This window comes from Lepisma saccharinum, chromosome 5, assembly GCF_977018435.1.
Source record: "Lepisma saccharinum chromosome 5, izLepSacc3.1, whole genome shotgun sequence".
NCBI classification, from domain to species: Eukaryota; Metazoa; Arthropoda; class Insecta; order Zygentoma; family Lepismatidae; genus Lepisma; species Lepisma saccharinum.
Window position 1 is genome coordinate 74,988,962 of NC_139233.1, and position 21,366 is coordinate 75,010,327.

Here is a 21,366-nt window from a genome sequence, read left to right on the forward strand (position 1 = left end):
TTTCCATGTAATGAGTCTCGACTATGCAAGAACTAAAAAAAACAACCTAGCGGTGCATTTCCGCTTATTTCTAAAAAGCTAGTGAAGGAGATAAATCTTACTTTACCCTTTTGCCTGTATTATGAAACGATTTGTCTCGTGACGTGAGGTGAAGCAATTTCCGCTACGGCAAGTATTTCTGTATTATTTATCTGGATTGCACTTAGAAGCGTTGACAAGAAGTTTACATGCTTGCTTGAATCATAATTACTGTGTTTTCAGTATTGTAGAATATATTTACATATCACCCAACAGCTATGAATCAGTGTACAAAAGTTTAAACTATAAGTTCACTGTAAGTCTGGTGTAAGTGAAGGTGGAGGCAGTTGGCTTGTTAACCACCCGTATATACCTAAAATACGATTATTCTAATTGGCAAAGATGGAAGCAAAAGGGGTCAAAGAGAATTAAATATATTGCAGACAGGCACATGACTGTACATATCTAAAATGCCCTCTTACAAAAAAGGAAAGGACCATAAGGTAAAGAGAGGTGTTATACGCATGTCACTAGCCTGAATGCACAGTCTCGAGCATGGATGTTATATTTTCCAATCCTCATCTTCACATTTAGCCAATGACTGAAATTTAAATTAAAACACACATTCACTTTACATAGGGGGGCGTGACTCTTTTCCCAAAAAACAATCACAGTACAGTATTGTCCATGGACGTAAAGTAAAAACTTTGGGGTCTCTGAATAGAGGAACATATCAGTGTTCCAATATTTTTTGCATTTGTACATCCATCTAACAGGATTGCCCCACTCTCCAGGTAGGACCAAGCTTTGGACAATGTTTGTGGGAGGGGGTGCATCAAAATACCTGCTCTCAAATTAACTGGCATCCAGAATCACTGCATAAACAAAATTTTGTTCTCATTGAAAAAAAAAAAATGATTTTACACCACTGCTCTCTTGTCCAGATTGTTTTGTATTGCCTTTACCATTGTAAACAGTGTTGATGTGAATGGGTCATCGGGCCTCACTGTATAGTCTTCTGACAAAGGAACTGTGCCTCGGGAAGTAAATTTCTGCTTGTGTACGTATGCAAAGTACAGTTAACGTCTGTTGTGAAGCTAATGGAGTCTATTGCAGCAGTGGTTAAATACTGGATAAAAAAAACAATCAATATGGAGGGTGGGGGTATGATCAAGCATTTAGAGGCAAAGAAGAGAGGGAGTCATCTCCTTCACATATGCAAATGGAAAAACAATAAATTTAATTATCTTTTTCCAGTGTGGAAAGAGCAAAGATGTGTCCACTGTGAGATACCAATATTTTAAACAAATATAGTGGAAAGGTGACATTACAATGTTTTTAGTGTAATTTGCATAATTCAGTTCACATAGGCACAAAGAACGTCTAACCTGTAGTCCATTTCACATCATGTGTTGTTCAGTGTGTGTGATTATGGCAAAGTCCAGTACGTCACTAACTCATGTAGTATACTCTGACGGACTAATTGTGAGGGTGAAATTGATGAAGGTATACTCGAAAAGCTCAGGTCTCCAGGGATAACTAAATGATCCAACATGCCTTGCAAATTTTCTATTGTAAGTATCACAATTATGAAAATGAACAATGCAATATATTAAGTTACACTGCAAACGAAAAATTCCAATTTTGAACAATGATCCATGCTCACTGAAGATTCAAACGTAGGACTTCTGGATATGAAGCACGTTACACAAACATGTACCAGAGGCTGACTAGCTACTCTGACATCTGACACTATTTTGATACCTACTAATGGCTTTCAGTCAAGCTGCAGAATAATAGTCTGTTATTGATTGAATGATTTGCTTTACTTTACTTCGCTTCTTGTGCCACTTTTGGCTAATTTGCGAAGATGGGGATGAGTGATGACATGATGAATGGACAATCACAAACATCCATGTCCAGGCTGGGATTCGAAACTGGGACCCCTGGCGTCGTAGCGCGATGTGATATCCACTCCACCACTGAGGCCGGCTATTAGTCTTTTAATTTTGTATGGTCGACATATGAAATGGGCAATGCCTTCCTGTTTTTGTTCATTTTGCACACACATACACACACACACACACATGAAGAGATGAAGAGAACAATTTACCTGTGTGCTCATCTCAGATTTCTCTGGCGCAAAGATGACAACTACTTTGCTCAAATGTTCTGGTTCTAAAACATGTTTGTAGAAGAGCGAGTAAAATTCTCCTACAGGACTAAGCGCACTCATGCTGACAGTTATTTTCTTATTGGAAACACTCTGGACATCAAAGTCCCACTTTCTTTTATCTCCTACAGCAACATACCCAAAGTTTTTCTTTTGATGATCAGCTCGAGGTATGAAATTTGGACGAATCACATGGCATATCAGTGTCATATACAATACATCAACATCCCTGTGGAAAAAAGTACATTAATTATTGTTGATATAGTATGCTAGAACACAACTTTAACTGGATCCCCCATATGCAACGCCACCTGACAACGGAAAGCAGAAAGCACAGCAGACGACACAAGCCAGGAAACGCACACCAGTGCTGCCAAATGGGAGAAAATATAACTACCGCCACCTAGGAACTAAGAAAGAAGCAACACACTATCATCTCCGCTCCAGACACCATACCCTTTATGAATGCAGGCAGTGAGCCTTCGAAATTAATCAGAAATAACTATCCAATTGTGCAACGTGGAAAAATGAAATTTCTCATAAGTAAAAGAAACTAGTTGGGAGAAAACAAGTGAAATATGTTTTCAGTTTTCAATCCTGACAACAAGAACGATTTCACTGACTTTCCCAGGATTTTGAACATTTCTTAAAAATTTCCTGACTTTTCCACAGCCTTTTCATTAAATTGATTTCCCTGATTTTTCCAGGATGTAAAGGTCAGTGGAATCCTCATTACTGCAAAATTCTGCAATTTTGTATATCTTTTATGAATATAAAGGTATAATTCATATTTATTTATTTAACAAAATTTTAGATACAGCACTTTATCCTTTTACATTGAAATACAGTAACAGGGAACATATGAAAAGTGATTTTTACCCTCATAATATTCTTCTAAATATTAGCAAAAATATCTACATGGTTTGGACAATCATTGCACTGGTTGGGCTTTCTTAAGGAAAGAAAATACCAGGCTTCAGGCAGTGCAAGAAGGTGCTGGAAAGTGAATTTCCTATAGTAGGTGCTCACTTCCTACATGACCATTGGCTACTTTAAATAAGAATTTTAGATCGGCAAGTTTGCATATACCACAAAATGTTTCAATATTTAGTGAAACTCATTTACAACAAATGGCTAGGAAGAAATTTAGGACAGAGTCCAGTTTCCAGTCTTGTTATGTTTGAGGTGCATGCCATGGATATAATCAGAGAGCTGTATTCGATTTTGTGGAAAATGGAAGGTTTGAAATATATTCAGGTTAGAGAGACAATTATTTTAAAATGGTAGAGCAAACTTAACATACTCTGGATTTATAACATACGTATATGTCTAAATAAACTGTCTCTTTTTCTATGGTGAAACTACTGCAATCATCTTGTTACGTACATTGTTATTGAGGAGAACCACTCAGGTTCTTCGAGAATATTTTCAATTCATTTTACTTTCAGTCAGTAAGGAACTGATCAAGTTGGAGAAATGGTTTCGATACTCAGGATGATGACCAAAAATGGGATTTGTTCCAACAATGCCCTTCCTGGACCATAATTATGTATATGATGTTTCACAGACTGTGGTAAAGAAACTAGCAATTTTATTAACAACAACATAATGGAACATGACCATAAACACATTAATCTCAAACCTTACAGGTTTTTAATCTCTGTTCTCCATGGCGTGGTCCACCAATGCACCATCCAAATCGATACATGCCTGGAGACGAAGAGCAACATTGTCGCAAGCAGCTTGACAGAGCCGTACTGGTATCCTGTGGAACTCTTCTGTGATAGCTGTCCGTAGCTCGGTCAAATTGCATATGCGATGTTGATACACTTTGTCTTTTAAAAGACCCCATAAGGAAAAGTCCGGTGGTGTCAAATCGGGAGACCGAGCAGGCCACTCCACAGACCCACGTCGAGCGATCCAGCATTGCCGGAATGTTTCATTCAGCCACTTTCGCACTGGTATAGCATAGTGTGGTGGTGCTGCCACCATAGGTAATTAATGTCCGATCGTGCAGACAATATAGGATACACAGTGTCTATAAACAATTTAAGGTAACTTTCTTCAGCAACGGTATCATTGAAAAAGAATGGGCCAATCAACCCATCATAAGAGACATCGCCCCATACCATGACACCAGGACTTTTGTCATGAATACTGATGGTTACATTAGGGTTTTCTTGCCCCCCGCCCCCCCCCCCCCCCCCCCGTACAAGCAATTGTGTCAGTTAACACTTCCCAAAACATGAAATTTGGCCTCATCTGTCCAAATTATGTGTTCTTCCAAACCTGGATTTTCCCTCAGCATTCCCAGCCACTTTTCTGCAAACTCCATGCACCTATCCGGATCATCGTTGTTAAGAGCCTTTATCAAACAAGGATGATATGGCTTTAAATTCAAGTCCTTCATTATTCTCTACAGTGTTGCGCGTGAAATGTTCAACTCTCTGGACTTCTGCCTTTGTGATTACAGCTTCCCAAGGGACAAGTTAACGGAATTCAACACACGAGCTGCGTTATCATCGTTATGCGCACTCCAGGGCCTACCTGCTCCCTTCGCATGCAAAACACTACCACTGGCGTCAAATTTATTGTTTATTCTTGCGATTGTTAGCACAAACTCAACTGCCATCCTCCGTCGCATCTCCGCATAATTGTTTGTTGCAGAATACAAACGCACACAACACATGCGCTGTTCCAGAGACAACCGTTCCGCCATCCTGTCTGGCATACACTAACAGTTCCTAAGTTCAGTGACTGTTATCCCCACTCTCAGGCAGTCAGTCAAACATCATATACATAATTATGGGCCACTCCGTAGCTCACCCAGCTGTAATCAATGAATACCTGTGGAGTAAAGGTAGCTGAACCATGGTGCTGGTCACACCATGGTCAAGATGGAGTGTGTGTGGGGCTGTACCTATACTTCCCTGTTGTGCTTTCAAGGGATGCTGCAATGCACAGGAGATGCTTTTATCTTTACGTTCGATACGTGGATTGGAACATTGATTACTGGCAACTTCTATGTCAGTACTTTATCAGTCTGCAAAAACTTGTATGAAGAAATGAATTGAGCTAGCCTGGTGTTGTAAGGGTATAATAGGCAGAGTAAGGAGGTGTTGAAAGTTGACCGATATATAGACAAATGACCATACTTCTTTAAATCATGATTCTTCTATTGTATTAAGCTTAATTACATTATTTTTAAAAATATCTATGCCCCACACATTGTAACATGCCATGATGGCAAAAGGGGAACAGCTATTTGTAGAGGTTATGTGATCAGCACCATGCTCCGACTGCCTTTTTTACTGCAGGGTGTCTATTTATTAAAGGTTGGGTGAACTCTAGTGTCACTGCAAGCAAGGACATTGCTGAAATTACCAACCGTGGTTGTTCTATATGGCAGACAGACACCCTTTACAGACACGGCCACTGTATATCATTTATTACATTATTACAATATGCAAATATTTCCATACCGTGGTTTTGTTTCTCCATCCAGGAAACCTTGAACAAAGCAGGTAACAGTAGCCACAGAAAAGTTTGGCTCAAAAGCTTCCAGGAGACTCTTTTCCACTGGAAACAATTCATTTACTGGAGGTTCCAGTTCCTCAACTTTTGCACTCTTGTCCTTTTTCGTGGTCTTTCCCTTAGGCTGTTCTTTCTTCTTGCTTGCCTCACCTTTCTTCTTGCCACCTTTCTGTAACAGTGCATGAGAAGCCATTTTAAAATTTAAGTTAGTACTGTTGTTGTTAAGTCCACTTTATGCAGAGATAGGCAAATTGGGACTGGACCTACAGTTTAAAGTGGGATTCACCACTTTGCTATGTGCCTCTACTGAGTATCGAATCTGGGAAACCCTTGATTATAAAAGATTCTTTGATCAAAAACCTACTTTTAGTGCATCATTACTTTCCAGAAACACAGTAAATTTTCATGATATTTCCATAAAGATAAATTCCTTGACTTTTCCAGGATTTCCAGGTTTTCCAGACTGGCAGACATTCCGTCACAGTGGCAAGGGGTATTAAGTGGTCAATTTTGGATCATTCAGTCGATTTGGAAATCTTCCTGATTCAAGTCCCAACATGGGCATGGGTGTTCTTTGTGAGTGTCTCTTCATCAATTTAATCTAATCATCACTCATTCTTATCATCCTGATTAACCAAAAGTGGCAGAAAAGCAATGTAAGATTTTAGAAAAAAAAAATACAAGAGAAACACAAAAATAAATGTGTATTCATGCATTCATTAAAATAGTTTATACCTCACATCATAGTTGCCTAGTTAAAACCAAGTTCAGGGTGGCCACTCTAGGACCTTGAAAAAATTCAAGTATAATTCCTGGTTTTCAACGTGAACTCTCCAAAAATTCAAGGGTACAAGCATATATTTTCTCTATTTCAGCCTTATTTATGTATTACAGCCTCCCACCACACACACACACACACACACAGAAATATAATAACAGTATGAAGGGTCTGTGTGATTCTAATTTATCCAAAAATTCAATTATAAGGTGTGGAGTTTACATTTACCATTTCACATACTCAGACTCAAAATACGGCTTCTCCTTAGCTCCTGAGCGAGCATCCTTCTCTTGCTAAGGATCACACCAAACTGAGACACCGCTGCTGTTGAACAAGTCACAAACATTACAAGATATATTAATCTACAAAAAATTGTTAATTGTACAAGAATATCAAACTCAAGTTTACCTAATGAATTCTAGATATCTTGCAATAATCTATCAGATAGATTGTTCTGCAACAAAGAAAATGGATTGAAAGAATTCTGTTTTATTTTACAAGCAGCTTTCTTTTCCTTTTTTGATAAAAATGAAAGCTAAATTGTGAAAAACTTCTCTCCATAAATTCAGTGGGATTTGGATTAATAAAATTTGCAATTTTTCACTTCTACGGATAAAAATTCATGTAGAATTCACACATAATTCCTGGAATTCAAGGAATTCCTGGTGAATGGCCACCCTGAAGTTGTTTTTAATCATGCATAAACCAAGGTTAAAACTGGGGTTGAGACAATAGCTATGATGATGTATCAATATCATTATCAGAAATTATAAGTTAGAATTTATTTATTGATACCAGATGATGTTTTTCTGCTGTTTTGGTCCCTTGTAGGGTATGAAAAATTACTACACAATACTTCCGCTAAGTCTATCCTGGAAAATTATGCAAATTTCAAAGATTTCAATTATTTTGCACCAGTACTGTGTGAAAAAGTGTGATTACATAACAGGTATTTTAATATTCTGATGTAATTCTTGAATATTTTTAAGCAAAACCCTTAGTATTTTGGTACCTAGTTAAAACAAATTAGTTATTCAAAAATATCAAAGGTGATTTCTTTTTATATTTAATTTTAATCAACAGTGAAGTGTATAAAAAAGTTAGTTAATAACACATTAATAGCAATAGTTTCAGATTGAAAGTGATAAACTTGAAATAACATTACAAACAAATTGCAATGTATAGTTTTCATGAGCAAAGGTGGTTTCTTTATAGCTGATATTAGACCACCATCTTTCAATATTTGCAAAATACAAGGTAGTATAGCATTTAACCCCTTCCCTGTGTTTGGCGTAATATTACGCCCTTGGTCACTATAGCTTATTCTGTGTTGGGCATAATATTACGCCTGCGAAAATCCAGTGGCGTAGCAACATATCACAAGGCCCTGGGCGAGATTAGAATGCAAGGCAACTCTGTTTTTACATTTGAAATCTTAATGTGAATCGATACAAAATATTCAGGGATTCGTCAGCAATTCATCATATTTAAATTATAATAATAAATTGCCGACTAAAATTATATTTAATAGTTTTACTCGTCCTAAAAATGTCAACCCAACAGCATTTCGGATTTACCATTTGTTCCACATCCCCCTCGATTGGAGGTGCTTTGTTGTTAACTTATTAAAATCGGAAGTGCGCAGTCAAGAAAAATAAGAAAATACAAGACAAAATGCTTCTTATTCAAGAAAAGATTAAATGGGTAAAAATGTCCAAGCAAGTTATCGTGAATTTTCCGTAAATGTTTTGCATGAGAAATACGATATTTTCACCTTTTTTCGAGCACCCTTAGCTTTAGGGCCCCGCCTTCCTATATGTTATGTCCCTGATTTGACGATTCAGATTATAACGTTTAACTAGAATTTAAAATCAGATGAAAACAGAATGTATTAACTTCATTGCCTTTTCCATATTTTTCTCACCTCTGTTTTTTTACATTTTTCGTTTTAACCACATGGGACATGAGGCCCCTTTAGGCACGAGGCTCCGGTTGGTCACCCACTTCGCTCACCCCTTGCTACGCCACTGTGAACATCTCTGATTGAAGTAACCTGTGTTGAACTGAATAATACTTTTTTGTTGGTGAAACATATGTTTTGCTATTGAAGATACAACGACCTTTTATTTAGTCATGGTTTTCAGTGCCGACAAAGAAGAAGAAGAAGAAAAAGAAGAAGTAGTAGTTCAGAAGAAAGTAAACTGTTTTTGTGTTATGCTGGCAAAGTTCAAACTTCAGTTCGTTTGTGTGCCGCGTTTAGTCAGTTGCTTTATGTACATTTTTTTGGTGTTGCGTTATTTGAACTGTTGGTGATTTATTTTTGGTTTTTGAGTTTCTAATAGTATCTAATAGTATTGTCGAACAGGACTGCGAAATATTTTTTCCCTCATTCCTCATACATATTGAAGATATTGCAATGAAACTTGCATGATCATAGTATTTTTCAGAGTAGATTATAATCGGGTACCTATATCCAGGGCTGGTCCAGAGGGCCCCAAAGTTACCAAAAGGGATTTTTCGGAGGGAAATTTCCCGAATTATCCCCGATTAGTATCTAATAGTATTGTCAAACAGGATTGCCAACTATTGAAGATATTGCAATGAAACTTGGCGGACGCATTACCTATAGACCATAGTATTTTTCAAGGTAGATTATAATCTGGTACCTATATCCAGGGCCGGTCCAGAGGGCAAAAAAGTTATCAAAAAGGGATTTTTCGGAGGGAAATTTCCCAAATTATCCCCGAATTCCCTTTCCTCATACTTGATGTACACATGTGCGTGGTACCATTTGAAAGCCTGTTCTATTCTGAAGAGAAATACATATGAACCTACATACTCGGATGAATTGTGCTGAAGCAGTAGCTACTTAAAATATTACTACGCCAACTCAGAAAAAAATACACAGAACGGGAAACCATTTTGTCAGAAAATTTCACAGGGAAGGGAAGGGGTTAAGATGAGAATCAAAATACTAAGTAATAAATGCATTAAAAACAACAATGGATGACTGTTTGTGGTTTTAAAAAAACAACTCTACATTATTACAAATAATAAAAATGGCTCACACTTACAATTAGTGTTTATTCTTTCAATGTAACACATTGTCAGTTTTTCTCAAATCAACAGTCCCAAGTGTACATTTCCCGTGAATGGTTAATAAACAATAAAGAGTCCTTCTCCATTAAACAGTGGATTGCAGTCTTTTAGTAGTTTTAGTAGTCGTGGAAAAGTGCAAACCTTGATATTATTTTGTTCTAGAAAGTTAAAGAAACTCTGACATGGTACTTCTAAGAAATAACACTTATAGATATGAGTGATGCAGTCAGTAGGGCATCTGAATGTTACATGGGAAATTTGCCATTAATATCCCTGCATAAGCAACCTAGCAAGGGACGATGTGAAACTGATTAAGGCACTGTGATCTTAGCAGCTAGCTGTAGCAAATCTCATCACATTTCAGATAGTATTCAGAACACTACTTTTTTTTTCAAAAAATGTAGAGCAGTTAAATTATACATTTTCTCACTATACCATGAACTAAGTACATTCACATACATACATGACTGCATGTTTTTCTGGCTATACGAACTTTCTTTCTATATTGAACACAACAATATCCAAAGATTTTTCTGTGTTAAAATACAATTGTAACTCACTAGGTGTTTTTCCAAACCCATCACAAAAAGAAAATGAACAAAATTACCTTGGATGTTTCCTGTTTTCTTTTTTCTTCCTCTTCCTTTTTATTCATTTCTAATTTCATTTGTAATTCTTCAGTTTCAATTTCTGGGTGGAAAACTAAGTGTATTTTTGTATGCTGGGAAAAAAAAATGAAAATTAGTTCTGGCATAACTAGGGCTGAGCTGATACCACATTCAACTGACACCTGTACTGGTGCTGACATTTTTACTGATTCCTGCTGTCACAGATACCAATGCGTGAACATCTACCTGAGCTTTGCTTTAAAATATTAGAATTTCATACAAGATAATCAGAATATTAAAAAAGTGCTATCATTTAAATAAGAAATTCACTTTTGATACACAACGAGGAAAATTTTGTAACAGTTTGTTAAGTTAGAATGTATAAAGTGTGAAAATGTAAAACTCAGGAATGTAAAATCAGGGTTTCATTGTAATTAGATTTTTTTGTAAGTGTAGTGTGGGATTGATGGACCCTTCAAGATACCCACACTCTGAAAAAAATTCAGTTGATGTTTGTGATTAAATTCGAACCAATACTTCCTGGTACTTATACCACTGGTATCAGCTGATATAAATATATAGGCATCAAAATCAGCTCTGCCTCGAGACTTAACTGCAATGAAAAAAAGGAATGATTTGATTGGTGTGTTAAGCTGATTTTTAGATATTAGAGTTTTCTATTGAAAACAGACCTCAAATTATATGTACTCTTCCCTTTCTACGATGTACTGGAATTTAATGAAAGCTTAGCAAGTATACATGTGTGAAAACACCATTTAAAACAAATAAGGATGGTGAAACACAGATCAAACATTTGGTACATGATATAGGAGACTTTAAGGATATGTTACCAACATGCTGGACATCTTAAAATCTGCCATATTGGAGTCTACTTCAATTGTCTTGCTGTGCAGCAAGCTTGAGCACATAAAAGCCCACACATAGAAAAGCAGTGCAGGTCTGATACCATGCTGCAACTCTTGCCAGGTTGATCTAACTGACAGTGATAGAGCTTGGAAGGGTGGGGAAGGAAATGCAAATCGACATGCATATTTTCCATCAGAAATCAGCAATGCAAACACACAGCCTCGATTGAAGTGTTTTGTGTGATTGTGATCTAATTTGGTAATATTTTATAAGTTATTTTACATTACTTAACAAAAAAAATTCACGCCACCAGTAGGGGTGCCAGAATTTGCAGGATCCTAAAAATTACATTGGTTTTTCAGTTTGCATCTCTGCACATTGCAGAAATTTATTGCTCCTAAGCATCATCATCTGGTTTTACATATCCAGTGTTACTGTAATAGGATTGCTGACAAATCATGGAAAGCCTGAGTTGGAAGAGCAGTGGCATGTAATTCCGGAGACCATGTTTCAAGTCCTGGTCAAACATGTGTCTTTTACTAAGCTTCTACGATAAAACAAAAATCCTGTACTGAGCCAATTAAAATATGTGAAGTGGACCACTTTAGATTATTATGTAACAGTGGATCAGGCTCCACCACATGTAGGAGTATGACTGGTTGACAAACCTGAAACACAACTGAAAAAACAAACAAAACAACAACCCTTTAAAGTATGAGATAGAGCAAGTCTGAAAGATTGGAAAAAAAACACACAGCAGTGATAAAATGTCCAAATTCATTCACAGATACCTTTTTTATATAAATTCTTCAGGGCCACGTTCCAGTGGAAAGTAAGCAAAAGTTGAATTCTCTACAGGTTGGAATCAAATTCTGATACCATAACTGTTGAGTAGGATCATATTGGTATTTTCAAGCATATGCTCAGATGACCTATTACTAGAGGCACATATTTCTGGTAAATAAAAAAGCAAAATTTCTGTACAAAAACAGAGTCAATTTCGGGTTCAAAAGCAGTAAATAAAATTAAATTTCGCTGTTATAGTGGTGAAAAAGTGCCCTATAAAATGACATTTTGGTTCTAAAAAATGTGAATATAATCCCAAATTTGATTTAAAAACTGCACTATTACACAAAATAAACATATCCCTTCCAATATCACATTAAATCATTACCAGAATATTAAGTTTATTCCTGTCTGAAGAAGTCCATTTTTGCTTCTCAAATATTTACAGCAGAATTAATCAATTTTCCGTGAATTGCATAACTCAAAGGATACTTCTGACTTCAGAAAGTGTCGCGCAGGGAGTCGTAACATATCCAATTTGCGTTACACGGTACGTTCCATTTTGTAGGAGGAAGAGTATGGTTCAACTGCTGGTACCCACCCATGTAACGTAACGAAATGCAATATGTTATAGATTGACGTTACAAGGAACGTAACAAAATGTATTATGGTAGATATTAACGTTATAAAGGAACGGAACAAAATGAGTAAATTGGAACATAACATAATATGCAATATGGTATGTACTACCGTTACAAGGAACGTAGTAACGAAATGCAGTATGGTATATACTAGCGTTACAAAAACGTAACGAAATGCAATATGGTGTATACTAGCGTTACAAAAACATAACGAAATGCAACATGGTAGTAAATAACGGTACATAGGAACGTAATGAATGCAATCCTCCGTAACGGAATGAAGTGAAAGGCAATATGGTTAATTAACGTTACATAGGAATGTATCAAAATGTAAACCACTGTAGCGGAACGGAACAAAATGCAGTTGGGTACATACCATCTGCATAAGGAATGTAAATAAATTCAGTATGGTAGATGTTAACGTTACAAGGAAAGAACAATTCACAAATGTTAGCTAGTAACGTTATAGGCGCGTGATGAATATAATCTATTTAACATCAAGGAAGAAAAAGGAATAGCCCAAATCTCTTACCTTTCATTGGAACATTGCGAAAAGTAACTCAGTATATCGTATGGGATTAATGTTAAATAGCCGTTAAAAATATGGTTGTTTGTAAAAAAATTAACTTCAACCAGGGTTGTTAAAGGGTCAGGAATTTTAAATCAATTCAATTCTGGTTCAGCAGGGAATATTAGCAAACATAAATGGATCTGGACTGTAAAGAGCCTTTTTATGTTTAAAGTATTTCAACTCGTTCCAGGACCCTTTTCTCCGGATCAATTGAAATACGGCACAGGGACCTTCTTTCCGGATCAATTTAAAGACGGTCTAAGTTCCATATTGAAATGAAAGAATATGCAACTTGGACCGAATTTAAACTGTGCGATAAAAAAGGTTCCGGTCTTGTTGCGGAACCCAATCAAACCCATTAGAATTTATGGGTTCGTGGACGTTTAACAACTCTGATTTGATATTAAATTACATTTTTGGCTCGAAATTGAATAAAGCTTCCAACTAGTGTAGAAATGAGTAGCAATAGGCGTGTGCACGGGGTGCAAGGGGGGGGGGCAAATGCCTTCCCCCCCTAATCTTGGACATCTGTCGATATTTTAGATGCAGGGAAATATGCCATGGGGCATATTAACCTGATAATAGTGTTGCCCCCTCAAGAAACACCACTTGAATTCGAAATTATCGCATTCCTGCATCCCCATTATAATAATTAATGTAAATTACTATGACAAATCAAATTATACGTGTGAAATATATACTTTTAGCTGACATTCGTCAGCAAGGGGGCACAGAGGGGCAATTGCCCCCTCTCGATTTCTATCTTTATACAAATTTAAATAAAGTTATATAAACTTGGACAGTTGCTGCTGCTTACGGTGTAAGTTTTGCCCGTGTAAGGTAATAAATAGATTTATTATTAATTTTTGAAGCCGCACCGTTCATTTATAAACACACTGTATATGAGTCATTGTGAATTCGAGTCAATTTAAACATTTTGCGTTGTTGCGAGATTATCTATTAGGATAAAATTTGGACATAAATAATCTAAGTAGAGAAAATGCAACTTGTATATCAAAATTGCCATGTCCATCTGATCTCCAAAAGTAGTGTTTAGCACGTCACATTTCAAGTATATGATTGATTGATTTGGTGTTTTGAGTCCACTAAGGCTAATCGGGACTGGACCTACAGTTTGAAGTGGAATCCGAACCACTTGTGCCTCCACCGGGTATCGAACCCGGGACCCCTTGATTACTAGGCGACGATGCAACCACTGCGCCATCGGGGAGGCCATTTCAAGTATAGTCCATGATTGTATCTAGTATATGAACGAGATGTGTCGCTCCTCTCAAACAATACGTGGCTTGTCCCCACCGAACGAAGTGTGTCACTTATAAATTAAGTTTCCGAAAGCAGGCATTATGCATGAACAGAACAAAAAATACTCCTGAGAAATTACAAAAATTATAAGCCAGTTCGTGGCCGGGAGTAATTGACGGTCTTCCCCACCAACCTATCCGCGTTAGGTTCCGGGTTCGAGTCCTGGTCTATAAATATCTTTTCTAGGTGTCTCTTCATCAATTTAATATATTTATCATCCATCTTCATAGTTTCGATTAATTATAAAAGTGACATAAAAGCAAAGCAAAATAAGAACAAATAAAATTAATTGCAAAATGACTACAATATCAGAACTACATTTGAAAAATAAAATGTGAGCAGAAGATTCATTTTCAAACAGGTATTTTGGTAGAATTGTGTAAACAGACAGCATGCTCCCGAAAGTTGCCAATCCACGTGTAGCATGACCTTCGATACTGGGGTTGCGCTTCTTCAGGAAAGTTTTCTCGACCCTCCTCAAGCATCTTATCAAGAATGCCTCGGTGTTCGCAGCATTGTCAACTTATTTTCCGTCGGAAAAATCTTTTTCCTTCTATTTAATCAGCATATTAAACAAGATACAACAACTGAATTACGGCGAAGTAGGTTAGGAACCCTGCGTGCTCAAGAGCAGCTTCGATAAGGCACCTGAATTGTTTCGAGCTGAACCAGGAAATGGGCGATCTTTATTCCCCAAAGCCAGTCCGTAAAACTAATGCCACAAGAAGTTTTCTATGTGGATTTGAGAGCATGAAATTGTAGGTTGATGATAGTACAATCAACAGCAAATGAATTAGGAGAAAAAAGATTATCTTGACGAAAAATGAGTTGGCAATGCTGCGAACACCGAGGCAATCTTGATAAGAGGCTTGAGGAGCGTCGAGCAAACTTTCCTGAAAAGCACAACTCAACTCCAGTATCGAAGGTCATGCTACACGTGGATTGGCAACTTTCGGGAGCATGCTGTCTGTCTACACAATTCTCCCCAAATGCCTGTTTGAAGATGAACCTTCTGCTCACATTTTATTTTTCAAATGTAGTTCTGACGTTGTAGTCATTTTACAATTATTTGTATTTGTTCTTATTTTGCTTTGCTTTTATGTCACCTTTACAATTAATCGAAACTATGAAGATGGATGATAATGAGATTAAATTGATGAAGAGACACTTAAAAAAGAGATTGCCAGACCAGGACTCGAACCCGGAACCTAAAGCGGATAAGGTGGGGTGACCGTCAATAACTCCCGGCCATGAACTGTAGTATAAAATTTGTAATTGCTCAGGAGTATTTTTTGTTCTGTTCATGACTAATACCTGCTTTCAGACACTTAATTTATAAGTGACACACTTCGTTCGGTGGGGACAAGCCACGTATTGTTTGAGAAGAGGGACACATCTCGTTCATATACTAGATACAATCATGGACTATACTTGAATTGTGACGTGCTAAACAATACTTTCGGAGATCAGTTGGACATAGCAATTTTGATATACAAGTTGCATTTTCTCTACTTATTCATTATGCCTCATAGATAATCTCGCAACAACGCAAAATGTTTTAATTGACTCGAATTCACAATGACTAATATATACTGGACCTACATATTTTAAATGCAAAATCTAGGTGACGAAAATATGCCTCAACACGAAATGAAAATGCAATATTCGTTCAATACACTAAAAAAGCTAACCAAAGCAGACTTTTAACAACACTACCCACGTAACGTTTCCATCCTCTAACAGGGTTTTTGTTGGAGTAAGATTCACATGGCGCAATAGGATTATCATTCACTACAAAGCAATAGCTATAAACATGAGATAAACCTGATTGATTGATTGATTGATTTAGTTTATTTTACTTCGCGTTTTGTGCCTCTTGGCTAATTTGCAAAGATGGGGATGAGTGATGAAATGATGAAATTGATGAATGGACATTCACAAACAACCAAGCCCGACCGGGATTCGAACCTGGGACCCTTGGCGTCGCAGCGCGATGTGCTAACCACTCGGCCACAGGGTCGAGCATGAGATAAACCTGAAATGAGAGGTTAGAATTCACCATAAGAGAAGTGCAGCAGGTAAAACAAAACACATATGTAAGGAAGAGGTGTGTAAGTGTAAGTTTCTATGTGAAAATTGACTGAGTGGTAGCACTAGACGGTTTTACGTCAAGGATTCTAGGTTCGAATACCGGTCTGGGCATTGGTGTTGTTTCTGAATGTTCTATTTATTTTATCTTCACTGATCTTCGTCGTCGCGATTGCCCGAAAGTGGAAGAAAAGCGACGCTAAATAAAAATAAAAAATTTGTGAAAATTAGAAGGTTAATTAAGAGCTGATAGGTAAAATATACTCTATGAGCAATATTCGATAGAAGTTCTGTTAAGATGTCAACCTGTAAGAAGCAAATAGCGAAGTTGTGTGAAGGATTGAAGATAAGCTTCGATAACATGGTCACCTGGATTGTCTCGAGCTGAACCAGTAAATGGGCGATGTTTAATCCCCAAGGCCAATCTGCAAAACGAATGCCAAAAGAGGTTCATGTGTGGATTTGGTCAGCATGAAATTGTTGGGTGATGATAAGTGAATGGCATTTTTTCTGTTTTCGTTATTTTACGTTGCTTTTCTACCTCTGGATCTTGAATGACGAATAAATTAATTTGGTGAACTGATAAACACAAAAAAGCCAACCCCGTGGCTAATTGGTTAGCGCACGTGCTTCGAAGTAAGGTGAGGATGTGTCATTGTCTGCATCCCACTTCCATCTATCACATCTTCAACCTTCATCATTGCGATTATCCGAGACTGGTAGAACAGTGACGTGAAATAACAAAAATATCACCCTAGGTGTCGATTTCAAAGTTTGAAGAATTGCTGTTTTTGCATTCAATAGCGGCTCTAGATTGTGACAGTGATGTGAAATACTTCTGATTTTATAAGAAATAGTAAAACGGGAAGAGCGATAGATATTCCTCTATTTTCAATTTTCTCTAAAACTATTTTCCCCGACTGTGGTGATAATTAATTCTATGTAGTATGAGAAATATACTTTAATTTATACTAATTTATGCATATGCAACTGATTAAGAGAGCCTCCACGATGGCGCAAGGAAATCGTCGCCGCATTGTAATCAAGGAGTTCTCGGTTCGATGCCCGGTGGAGGAACATAGTGATTCGGATTCTAGTTTAAACTGTAGATCTCGTCCCGGTTTGCCTATTTGTGCATAAAACTCAGACTCAGAATGATTAAAGACTTTTCGAAATATTCTGTCTGTATCGGAATGGCAACTTTCTTCAGAACGAAAATGAATTCGTAAAGCAATAATACGCACAGCACCTCTAATTACCCACTGCCATTCAACATGCTACCATTCGTAAATTCAGAATTATTATTTTAGGGTTCAAATCCTGGCATCTGAAAGAGGGACACTTGGCCCCAAAAGTTTCAGGTTTGTTAACATTTACTAGTTAAGGATATTTTTGTTAAGCTCCTGGGACCTGAGGAACAAAAATATAGATCTTTTAAAATGATTTCTCAAATTAAATGTAGAAATCATGCAGCACACTAGCCCAGTGACGCTATAGCTTATTCATGGGATGGAAAAATTGTCATTTCCTGGTCTCAGCATGGAGTTCTATCTCTGCAGTGTCTCCTTATCAATTTAATGTAATTATCATCCATCCTCATAGTTGCGACAAATTATAAATGTGTCATGGTAAAAACAAAGCAAAATAAGAAGAAAAAAAAATTGTAACATTACTGCAATGTCAGAACTACGTTGGCAAAAAAAAGTGAACACCAGATCATTTTCAAACAGGCATTTGGGGAGAACTCTGTAGAGGTAGACAAACAACATGCTCCCGAAAGTTGCCAATCGACATGACCTTCGGTACTGAAGTTGTGCGTTGAGAAAACTTTGCTTGAGGCTCCTCAAGCATCTTATCGCAAATGCCTCGGTGTTCACAGCATTGCCAACTCATTTTTCGTCGAGAAAATATTTTTTCTCCTAATTCATTTGCTGTTGATTGTACTACAAGACATCAAGTGGATTTTCTTTTGTTTCGTTATTTTATATAGCGTTGCTACCTATATAGTTTGAATAACTAATCAATCATTTGATGAGCAGACAAACACGAAGAAGCCGATCCCGTGGCAAATTAGTTAGTGTAATACACTGCGAAGTCTAATGTCGGATTAGAAAATATGGATGGGTCATTTGTCTTTATACCACTTCCATCACCTATCACATCCTTTATCATCGCGATTAACTGGAAGTGGTAGACGCGAAATAAAAATAGAACCTTTGCATGAATGTCCAAAAGAGAGTCAAGGGCACGACCCACCTGGAAAATGAAAGTCAACCAAACATTATACATATCGCGCAATTGCATTTTACCTACAATAATATATGTTAATTATTGCATGAACATGATAACTTCAAATTAAAGCAATGGTTTTTGAGGAGACAACACTGTTATGGGGGAACATGCACCTTGTTTGCCCCCCCTGAAAAAAAACTAACTTGCTTGCCCCTCCCTGGAAAAAAATCCTGCAGACGTCCATGAACCTTTGGTATCGACTTCGGAGTATAAAGCATTGTTTCTTCAATGTATAGCACGGCAATAGACCGCGACAGCCTCTTATTTGCCAGGAAATATCAACACGAGAACAGGGATCGGAATTCCTCTTATTTTAGATTTTCTCAAACTAATTTCAAGTATGTGGTGAAAATGCCTTCTATTTAGTATGAAAATCGTGGTTTTTAGTTTGAATGGTTTTTCCTAGAGACGATATGAGGCATTGCGGATACGAAGGGAGAACTGAACAAACGTACATTGCGAGGGAAATGCTTTCAAGTTGTCAGGCACAGTTCGAGCTCCACAAAAAACTTCGTAACAGTAGATCGGAATGTTTCATGCGTGATTTTCTAAGTTTTTTTATGGAGTTCGCACTGTGTCTGGCAACTTGAAACGCATTTCCCTCACAATGCACTTTGTTGAGTTCGCCCTTCGTATCCACAACACCTCATATTTTAAATTACTTTGAAGCATTTTGGACCATTTTTATCTTTATAAGCAACTGCATTAATTATACATATGATAGAATGATCTTAAACATGAAACTCATTGTTTCTTCCAATAACTGTTTTCTTTGCCTTTCATTACGCATAGTCACTCAGCCGCTCTCTTTGTTGTGAGCCTAGATTAAGTGTGATTGGAGCTTGTCCTCTATGCTTTCTTCATACAGCGTGGCTGTGGACTACATGTTTGACATCTAAACACAACTTCTTTCAAACATCACTCATGAAATGTATTTCACCTATCGTCCTACGGGAATCAGAGGAACGGGAATGCTGTTTTCAGTTTTGTTAGAAAAAATCCTCTGAAGAGTATTTGGAGTAAATCGACATTTTTCCACTTCTAATTCTTATCTGTAAGGAGGAGTCACATTTAAGAGTCATATTCCTAAGAATACATTATTTCCTCTGCTATAATTGATTGATTGATTGATTTAGTTTATTTTACTTTGCGTTTTGTGCCTCTTGGCTAATTTGCGAAGATGGGGATGAGTGATGAAATGATGAAATTGATGAATGGACATTCACAAACAACCAAGCCTGACCGGGAATCGAACCCGGGACCCTTGGGGTCGCAGCACGATGTGCTAACCACTTGGCCACAGGGTCGGGCTTCCTCTCCTATAAATTTGATAAATTGGAGTTAAGTCCCTCTGGTTCTCACACACGCTATCAGCTCCTATTTTCCAAAATTTAGCACGTTAGGTATTATGCCAGATGTGTCATTTGGGTATGATACATTTGTATTATATGCCTGTGGAGATTCGAACAGTGTTCTCGGCTTGCGAGCCAGGTTATATCGGCGTCAGCGTCCAACGTTTGGAGCGCATACATTGCTATAAGCAGGATGCTCTCTACCTTATGATGGGAGCAATGTATGCGCTCGAAACATTGGACGCTAATGCTGATTTAAGCTGGCTCGCAAGCCGAGAACACTTTGCCAGGAAAGCTACATATTTTTACCCATGAAGATTATTGTCCGTGGCCTGCAAGCAACATTCTTGTATGTGTGACTTTTCTGTTTCTCAGACTACGTGTGACTACCTACAAATTATGTGAAACAATAACAAACAACTTCCCGACCAATTTCCAAGGCTTGTTCCACCCTAGCTACAAACTACCACTTCGATCACTGCATGCACGAGTGAGTAGTGGTATTCGAGTGTCTTCCCTTTAATGCAAAACCACAATTTGCTCCACAGCATGCTAAGATATTCGAAAGCAATACTTGTGTGTTAATTTAAATTTTGCCCTGTTCATTCATCTATACAGTATTTACTACTTCCAAATTTGTGTGCCTGTCTTGAGTTTGCAATCTCGTGGCTGCTGCCATATTGCGTAGATGAACGAAAAACACACTCAATATACCAAAATTGCTTGTATGTAGACATCAGACGATAAGAGATGAAACAATTGCAGCCTACAATTTCCCTCAACCAACTACAATTGCCATCTGAGTATGCCATCTTGCATTCTAGCCGGGTTCGACTCCTGGTGGAGGAATAGTGGTTCAATTCCCACTTTAAACTGTAGGTCCACTCCCAATTAGCCTATCTGTGCATACAAGTGAACTTAAAACAAGACAAACTTTCATTCTAACCTCAGTCACTTGTGGGAGCTGCTTAGAAGTAGTAGTGTTGCTGGCATGGTGGACTTCGGTTCTTACTTTTGCTTTTAACAGATAGATACATTTTGAATAATAGTGAAACCAAAGTAATCGATTATTTTACCGAATGACAAAGTTATAATGGAATTGTGTAATCTACATTATAGAACAACTACCTAATCTCATTCAATTCCAGTGTTCTATCTGGTAGATAGATATATCAGCCTTTGCAATGATGTAAGCTTTCAGTGCAATGGCGACAAAGGTCCAATAACTATAATGTC

General features: G+C 37.4%; 1 protein-coding gene across 1 annotated transcript in view; it reads right to left on the reverse strand.

Moving 5' to 3' along the window:
- Positions 1-276: 276 nt before the first annotated feature.
- Positions 277-21,366, reverse strand: part of LOC145988077 (cilia- and flagella-associated protein 74-like) — a 74,815-nt gene continuing 53,725 nt past the window's right edge. The window contains exons 7-10 of the mRNA XM_083122914.1: positions 10,210-10,323; positions 5,674-5,894; positions 2,132-2,420; positions 277-294 (exon numbers count right to left, since the gene is read on the reverse strand). Of these exons, the coding sequence (XP_082979040.1) occupies positions 277-294; positions 2,132-2,420; positions 5,674-5,894; positions 10,210-10,323 (642 nt within the window). The remainder of the gene's footprint in view (positions 295-2,131; positions 2,421-5,673; positions 5,895-10,209; positions 10,324-21,366) is intronic.